Below are 8,884 nucleotides of genomic sequence, written 5' to 3'. Positions count from 1 at the left end.
GTTCTTATTCTTCTATGTTTTGTTTTACAGCCACATACCCCACGGTTGAGTGCTCCCTGTCATCAAGTGTGGAGGTTCCACTTACTGCAACCTCAACAAAACTAAATCCTCAAGAGGAATTTGGTAATTCACAGTGATGAATTTATGAATGTACAGTATAAAAAAGTGTTCATTCTGATACTGATCAGTTGACTTTTAATTGTTCCTTATCTATAGTGAATGATCCCTTACCGCTTTATTTTTGGATTTTCTTTACAGAAAAAAATATGGAGAGGCTCTCTGATATTTTGGCGTCATGTCCTTCTGCTGCTCAGCCTCAAAGTAGCTCTGCATCATCATGGTCTTTTCGGCAGCAGAAAGCCTCAGAGCTGGAAAGAAGCAAGACCATACCACCTAAAATGCCTTATTTCAAAAGAGGCTGTTGGTCATCCCCTGTGTTGGCTTTGCAACGAGCCTGCTGTTATTAGGTTGGTTTTCATTAATACCAAACTTCAATTACCCAGAGTAGGTTTGCTGAGTGCCCTGCTTTATAGGCGAAGATACATGTCTTTTGGGATGGGAGAAGACTTGGATACCCAGATGAAAAACACATTAATGAGAAGTAAATCTAGGACCTTCTTGCTGTGAGGTGACAGTGCTAAACACTGAGCCACTATGCAATCCTTTACAATTAAATCAAACCTCATAAAAGTGAAATAGCTTAAAGAGTGTACAGTACTTTATATGAGTTATTCACCTGAAAGAATGTATTATATTATATTATAATATTGTTTTCTTTTCTCCCTAGGTGCAGAGAGTGTCTTCCTGAGGAGTGGTTCTGTGGGGACTGTGATGTATTGCATCACAAAAAACAGCCACTCCACAACAGGGAATGCGTGATTCGTGGTTTTTTGAAGCCATTCCTCCAACCACATGCATCATTAAAGGGGAAGATGGATATTGCACCCATGAGCAAGGTACGTTCTCAAGAAAGCTTTAATTTTGCTTTTCAATGTGTGTCTGTAGACAGTTACAGATCATCTAAATTATTGGTTTTCCTTATTTTTGCCAGCTTGCATTTTGCCAACTGTGAAGGTGCCAGACTGCTCCTGTGGAGGCACAAATTTCACTATGTTACCAGGAAAACCAGTGATTTTAATTACCATCAATGGTAAAAAAAAAAAATATATATATATATATATATATAATTTGATGTTTTTCACACTAGTGTGCTGTGGCATTGTGCTTACAATTGCAGAAGTGTCAGAACATATGGAATAGCACATGGTATTGTTATTAACTGAAACAAAGACAGATGGGGTTTTTTTTGTCCTCCACAAATAAAAAAAATTATTAGCATCTTTCCAGCATGATGTCCAATCAACACAGCAGTGTGGAATTTAGTGAATTAGAAGATATAAATGTGGGATTATAGGAACTTGTGCAATGTCTCTAAACCATTCACAATGTGCATAATGAACTAAGTGTTGTAAAATTAAGTATGTGGTAAGTGTGTATTATATTTTTAAAAAAAATTTTGTTCCAAGGGCGTTTTGACTTGCATCAGCCAATGTATGAATGTCAAACCTGCCAGCAGCAGTGGACCCCTGACATGAAGGACCTCCTAAGAAGTGGATATTGGCCAGCCTCCGTAACCAATTCCACACTTTATACACTGGACCTCCTGAGCTCCCTTCAGGAACTCAAGATCATATCTCCGGGATTCTCCAGACAAGCCTTTGCAAAGCTGCTGGAACATCGCACTAAGTGTGGAGGAAGAGTAAGTGTAAATGTTATTACCATTTTATAAAAAAAAATCCATAAGCAGACAATATCAAAATACAATTTCATTCTATATATTTTCCAGTCTGGACCTATCAACGGCGATGCACTGCAGCGCAGTTTCTTAGAGCTTTCATATGCATCATTTGAGGAAGACCAGCTCTGCTGTAGTGCTCCTTTCACCTGCCCAGCCTGCACGCCGGAAATGTTGGCTGTTTCAGCAGATGGAAACAGAAAGCTATATCGCTTTCGCCGAAACGGAAGGTGATCTTTCTTCCAGTCTTTTTATTGATTTATTTTCTTACTTCATATATTTCATGAATGGATTTTCTATTTTTCTTTCTTCCTCAGCTCTGATGATCCTGGCTTTTTGAGGGGCTCTTTGTGGCTGAAGACAGTGCGGTGTCTAGATTTGTAGACACCATACAGAAAGCAGTGAAAAATGCAAGTTGACAAAATAGTTGTTACAATAATAAACATAACCCCCACTTCAACTACTTCTGCCTACCAACTTTAAAATCAAATTGAGAGAATAAATGCCATATATTGAATGACACCATTGCTTTTATTTGATTTGTCATGTTTGTTTTGTGTGTCATAGACACAGGGAAGAGGCACATGTGGGGACTCCCATTGGACAGCAGCGAGGGAAACTTCAAGGAGGGCTTCAAAATTGGATGAAGAGGGGATGGAGGTTGCTGTGTGTCGCCATGGGTTCCTTTTGAAAGCCCTTAATATGTACAGGGGGAGATATTTGCCTACCCTCTGTACCTTCAAAGGGAGCTCATGCCAGCCAAGGCACAATTCTTTGCAATGGACGTGGCATGCAAATACTGGCCATACCTGGAGAAAGTTGCTAGTGTCCTTCCTGCTCTTCAGGAACTGACCACTATGAAACCCTTTCTAAGTGTGATGCATGCTCGAGCCCATGCTACTAAGTGTGAGGTGTGTATAATATTTTGGCATCATATGTACATTTGTAATATTTACAAGCACATTAATAATATGAAATATAAGTTAAGCTACACTATATTATCTTGTCTTTTTTTGCATAACCATTTCTTGCATGGAATGTAATGACCTTTGATGCAAATTGTGGTTTGTGATATTGGGCTATATAAATAAAATTAAATTGAATTTCTTCCACCCTTTACCAACAGATTAATTGGAGTGGCAGGAACCAGGAAGGAGCAGGGACAACCGCTGGTGAGGAGGTGGAGCAAGTGAACAGTTACCTCTCACGTTGTGCCCTGACAACCAAATATATGTCCAAAGCAGGTGATCCGAGTTTGCAATATTCGTGTATACTTTTTTTAGATTGATCATCATAACCTCATTATTTGCTTTCAACAGCACGGGTGGACATGCTTACATTGCATGCAATAGGGTGGAATGAGAAAAAAATCTCTCTTTACATCAGGCACTTTCCACAAGATATATGAAGGTAAGTCTCATATTAATTGTTTTGTGTGTCCTTTTGTTGTGTTTGCTTGGCCTGTTGTTAATCATACAAAGTTTTAATCCTGATTATTGTATAACACTGTTCATCAGACTTTTCAGAGACTCCATGATGAGACTGCAAGGCTAGCTGACCTAAAAACAGAGCTAGATTGCACAGATGAAGTGGTGTCACAGTGGCTATCTGATGTAAAGGAATGGGCAGCTGGTGGTAAGCAAAAGAAAAACAAACATCCCTTTCTACAATCTAAAGTTTGATATTAAAGAGCAGCAAAAAATAGTAGGCGGATCATCATCTATGTAACCCGCACTCACACACACAAGATGAGACAGTCACAATGTAAATCAAAACTGCTTTTATTTGTATAAGAGCAGGCAAAGGTACATTAAGGAAAATCCAGAGGGAGAATGGTCGAGGAAAGCGTAGGGTCGAGAGCCGGGTAATCAGGATGATACAGAAGGGCAAATCTACAAATAGAGTGGTCAAGGGAAGCAAGGGGTCAAGCCGGGTAATCAAATGTATAGACGAGGTAATCTAACAAGTAGAAAAGACAGGGAAAAACTAGGGGATCACTAGTCGCTGGCAAAGTGCAGGGGTAAACTATACGATAACCAACAAATGAGAAATTAATGTGTAGTGGTAGATATAGTAAAACAAAGCAGCGGTGCAGGTGAAACGAATGACAGGTGATTAGGACTGTGGCAGGTGTGTGCAATGAGGGGCTGAGAGAGGCGAGTGCGGAAGTGTCTAATACTCTGGCGATAGGGAGCGGGCATGAGTGCCCGAGGGGAGAATGCGAGCGAGCGTGAAAGCTCGGGAAACTGAACGAGTGTGGGAACTCGAGGGAATGGGTTGAGCCGAAGAGGCGGGATTCGTTACAATCTAATGTGATGCCACATTTATGTCAGGTTTATTAGTATATTCCAGTTCCCTGCAGGAAGTGCACATACAAAGTTTAAATAAGTTGGATTAAAAGGTTTTACATAAAATTCAAACAGAGAAACGGTTCTGTGTTGTTTTAACAGTAAATTTGCTTTCACTATATCTGCTACAGAGACACCTGATACATCTCGTGCCAGTCAAGGCACAACACACAGAGGAATGCAGCAATCAATTGAGGGGCTCTACCTTAGTGTGAGGCACCGGAAGCGAACCCTCTACCGTCAGAATGGTATAACTATATAATATAATAGGTTGATAAATTCAGGCTACTGTATGCATCCTACTCCACCAACATGGAATTAGCAAATAATGTAGTAGCACAGTTCAGCTCAATCATTGAATTCTGTTCTTTAAATGACCAGTCTGTAGGATTTAGTGGTATCTATCAGTGAGGTTTGACGATTGCAACCAGCTTCCCTCACCTCTATCTTTCCAAGCTACGGTAGCCGACGAGAAAATGTGAGAGGTACTATCTAAACCCAGTGTTTGTTTGTCCGTAGTGTGGCTACTGTAGGAACGTGGAGGTGCAACATAGCGGCCTCCGTGGAAGGGGAACGTATTTAGATACAAAACTGCCCATTCTAAATTAATTAATGCACAATTATTATTTTCAGGCAATCATGAAAAGTGTGTGTGTTAGTTATTCCTGCAAATAGATTCCCCCAAAATGTTACACACTGAACAATTTGTTTCCCATGTCAGTCTACATTATGATTTTCACATACTTCAATAACTGCAGCTTTGCTTTTCAATTTTTTGGTGCTATAATTTTTTTCTCGTTGAAGAGTTCTGTCAAAAACCTCTGCCTCTGTACTTCATGTCTTTCTAGACAGCAGCAAGTTTCAGCCATCGCCTTCGAAGGAAGCTGGCAGAAGACAAAAACTCCTTCTTCAGGAGATACAGAAATACAATGATCTTGTACTAGAATCGGCAACAACCATTGATGTAGCTGTGGTGGAGCATTCCCTAACTGGAGAGAGTACTGTGTCTCAAATATGGCCGTGGGAGGTTCATGGCAGTGGTATGTCTGTTTTTAGATGCTTCACAGGAATTTATTTACAGTTCTGCTTTATAGAGTACACTGAACTAAGGCATGCATGTTACATATTGAGTGTTGTAATATTAATTTAGTTTAATGGTGTATTTTCAGTTTCCTTATGTATCAATTTGATAAAAAGTCAATGTTTGTAGTGATTATGCAAGATTGTCTCATGTATACATATAACTGTTATTGATTCTTAGCAAACATGTCAATCAAGAAACGAGTGCACGACCAAGTGATGTTAACAAGGCGACTGCATGAGGAAACAAGAGTTTTGGTGTTGGAGATGGCACAACACTGCACATGGTTGCAGAGCCTGGCAATGGTTCTCAAGAACAAGTTGGCTGAGGAGGGTAAGTTTAATTAAAACCCTGTCCATCTAATGTGTTAAAAAAAACACACAAAAAACACATCAGTCACAGAACTTGGATGGAGTAGAATGGTTATGGCTCTCTTTGCCGTGGTCCTTTGAGATATACATAAAATGGGGATTAAAGTTGTTACTGTAGCTATGGTAACAAGTCAGTAAGGCTATAAAGATTCACATTTGCTTGAAAGATGTGCAGATTTGTTCTACTATGTTTGTTACTGGAAAGCAGAAATGAACAAAAGAATTTGAACATTGGAATTTGTTTCCTGATGTGTTACATGGGGTTAGCATAACATCAAGATTAATCTTATTATTATCTCCTCCAGTCAACATAGAAAACCTTGCTGGTCAGCAAGTAACAAAATGTGTTACTTCAGCACAACTGTAGTGAAGAAGAAAACTGTTAACTTAAAACAGCTATCAGACATATATATGCTGCTTTGGGCCTCCCTCCATAAAGTAACCTCAGTGAACAATCTTGCCTTAAGTTGTTTTATACAGAAGCTAGCCTGTGTCCCATGTCAGCGATACACATAAAAATGCCAATCATCCTGCTATTTAGATTTGAATTGTTGATATCTTTTTACTCCATTTAAGTTATTTGGCCTTATGAAACAATCTTAAAGGTAGTATCAGTGATTTCAGGCCCAAACATAAATGATCACATTCATCTAATCTTTCCTAACGATCCGCTAGCTGCCCGCCCCATAAGCAAGCCGTCAAAAATACTGCGTCTCTGTAGGCAGCCTAGGCTCTGAGATCTGCACACAAAACAATTGCGCTTACAACCACTCAAAACCAAAATAAATAGTGTTCCAACCAATCACAGCGGGTTTTGTGAGGTTTTGCGCTCGTGCACGGCTGCCTATGACGGCTGCACGCGAAAACCTCACAACACCCACCCCTGTCGGTGATTGGTTGGAACACTATTTATTTTGGTTTTGAGTGGTTGCTTATGGGGCGGGCAGCTAGCGGATCGTTAGGAAAGATTAGATGAATGTGATCATTTATGTTTGGGCCTGAAATCGCTAATACAACCTTTAATATAGTTTGTCTTTAATGTAATCTCGTTTGTATTTTGAGACGTAGACCAGGGAAATGAGGGACTTTGCTGTCTCTTAAGAAGAAGACTGTCAGAGGTGTCAGAAAGGTTCCAAGTGGTCCTCCAACAGTACAAGACTGCCTTAGGTCCTGAGGCCTCTGTCCTTCTACATGTAGAAGAGGAAGATCAAAGTGGCCTCAGTAGTCCAGACACCAGTGAGGATGAAGAGGAAAACACAATTTAGATAATTTATTTATTATTATGTATGTTTGTTTGTTTGTTTTTGGAATAACCCCTGTTACTGTTATTCTTAATAATTTATTTGTGTATTTTATTAATGCTTTACACACCTTACTTATTCTAAAACAGCTGAAATTCACCCTCTTATCCTAATTCTTGCTTTTTGGTTTTTCTGTATTTCCCCAGATGGAAGCTACACGAAGGACTATGTTGAAGGAAATGGACTTGCCCTATATCTGTGTATTATTAGTATGCTGATTGATTAACCACATCAAAATCTTGTTGAAAATTCAAACTGTGTCTTTAGATTTTCCAAGCAATTTAGTAAGCACATTGCACAGTTCGTTGAAAATGCACAAACCTCTCAGTATAGGTGCACCGATCTTATTCAAAATTGTCAACTTTGCATGTATGATATTACCAGATGTAGTTACTGGGCTCATATGATATTAGGGTAGTGAATACTCTTTTAAGAGAGAATTGTGGTGACCCTGTGACCTTTCCTTTTGCACCATGCAAGGTTAGGCCAAACTTTTGACTTGCATACAACAAATGTTATGAACCAATGTCTGTAATTTGCTGAGCAATGAATCATGTCATGTTGACCTTATGACATTCCCTGTAGCAAAATCATTAGACCAGAATGTAAAATTGAATATTGTCTAATTGGGCAGATTGCCATGAAATCTTGTAAGCACATGATGACTTTGGTGACCTCATGACAATTCCTCTATCATAACATTTAGGCCTTAATGTAAAAACTCATTCTTGATTGCATTTCTCAATATTCACTTATTCTGTGGTGCAGCAGCAGTGTCTGTGTCAGTCTATGACATTTTGTTTTTCCCCAGAGGAGGCTGCCTATGGATCACTACTTGATTGAGTGTATATAACTGTTATGTAACTTTATATTACTGCAAAGATGCATTATAGTATGTAACAGAAAAATACACCGTTTTTTATATTACGATTATACTTTATATTGTATATTATTACAGTTGACAGATGACTTAATTCTTTGTTCTGCTGGAGCTTTTTGCAAGTGAACTTAACCTCACAGTCCAATGTTTTTAAATACAGCCTTATGGCTTGTTTGACAAATATGCATTTGGTGTATTTTCACTGGTATTGTTGTGAAAGACAAGAAATAAAGTATTTCCAAAGATGAATATTTTGTTTTTACTTTCATACTTTATTGAAAAACAATATTTTATATTTTTATAGTTGATAAAAAACATCACACTGTGTAATCTTGTTTATAGATACACTTTTTAACAGTTTAAACTCTGTTTAACATCAAACTGCATTATTAATTAATAACTTTAATGCATGGCTTTTTACTTATTTTCAAACAATCAACCTTGTTTGTAATTAAACAAGATCTATCATAATAATGTGTATCTGTTAGGTGTATAATGTTACAGTTTTTCTCTAATGCTGAAACACTATAACTATGGATTTGAACTCAAATTTCAAAAACACAACACCGTTTATCAAAAAGCATACCCTTTTCCCCAAACTATAAACACTACTCCCCAGTTTTGACACATGAGTCAGATTTATTAAACTTTCACTGCAAAACTTTACACACACATCCATTTATCATTGCCTACACAATGTTGTAATTTAGAAAGCACTACACAAAGAGTCAAAACTGATCACACAGCAATCAGAACCTTCAACACACTATCAGAAAAAAAGGTACAAAAGCTGTAACTGGGACAGTACCCTTCAAAAGGGTTCTAATATGTACCATTTAGGTACTAATATGTACACGTTTGGTAGCAATATGTACCTTTGAGGGACTTATATGCACTCTTTAGGTACAAAGGTGTACCTTTTGAAAAGGTACCACCACAGTGACAGCTTTTGTACCTTTTTTTCTGAAAGTGCAGATCGATGAAACGGACAAGATGAGAGGGGGAGGAGAAAGGGGAAGGGCAAAGAGACAAGCAGTCTCAGATGAGATTTGTGCCAGCTCCCTAGTTGGGGTCATCCCTCTGTTCCCACAGCTCTAAGTTACCATGG

General features: G+C 38.6%; 1 protein-coding gene and 2 long non-coding RNA genes across 3 annotated transcripts in view; all 3 read left to right on the top strand.

The window, feature by feature from the left end:
• The window catches only part of LOC127642150 (uncharacterized), a 1,158-nt gene extending 791 nt beyond the window's left edge, over window positions 1-367 (top strand). The window contains exons 3-4 of the long non-coding RNA XR_007970304.1: window positions 31-123; window positions 259-367. This is a non-coding gene — a long non-coding RNA (uncharacterized LOC127642150). The remainder of the gene's footprint in view (window positions 1-30; window positions 124-258) is intronic.
• Window positions 368-370: 3 nt separating this feature from the next.
• On the top strand, window positions 371-2,155 carry LOC127642149 (uncharacterized). Its single transcript, XR_007970303.1, has 6 exons — window positions 371-467; window positions 788-956; window positions 1,052-1,150; window positions 1,527-1,759; window positions 1,847-2,025; window positions 2,113-2,155. It is a non-coding gene; the product is annotated as an uncharacterized LOC127642149 (long non-coding RNA).
• Window positions 2,156-2,368: 213 nt separating this feature from the next.
• LOC127642151 (uncharacterized) lies at window positions 2,369-8,018 on the top strand. The gene is made up of 9 exons (XM_052124851.1): window positions 2,369-2,706; window positions 2,922-3,039; window positions 3,115-3,205; window positions 3,313-3,430; window positions 4,275-4,391; window positions 4,992-5,183; window positions 5,405-5,557; window positions 6,658-6,831; window positions 7,043-8,018. Exons 3-9 carry the CDS (start codon window positions 3,200-3,202, stop codon window positions 7,120-7,122), a joined length of 840 nt encoding a protein of 279 aa, XP_051980811.1. The 5' UTR covers window positions 2,369-2,706; window positions 2,922-3,039; window positions 3,115-3,199; the 3' UTR covers window positions 7,123-8,018.
• Window positions 8,019-8,884: the final 866 nt, after the last annotated feature.

Source organism: Xyrauchen texanus, unplaced genomic scaffold (assembly GCF_025860055.1).
Source record: "Xyrauchen texanus isolate HMW12.3.18 unplaced genomic scaffold, RBS_HiC_50CHRs HiC_scaffold_424, whole genome shotgun sequence".
Taxonomy (NCBI): domain Eukaryota; kingdom Metazoa; phylum Chordata; class Actinopteri; order Cypriniformes; family Catostomidae; genus Xyrauchen; species Xyrauchen texanus.
The sequence above is the reverse complement of the archived record's forward strand: the minus strand, read 5'-3'. Positions and strand labels throughout refer to the sequence as shown.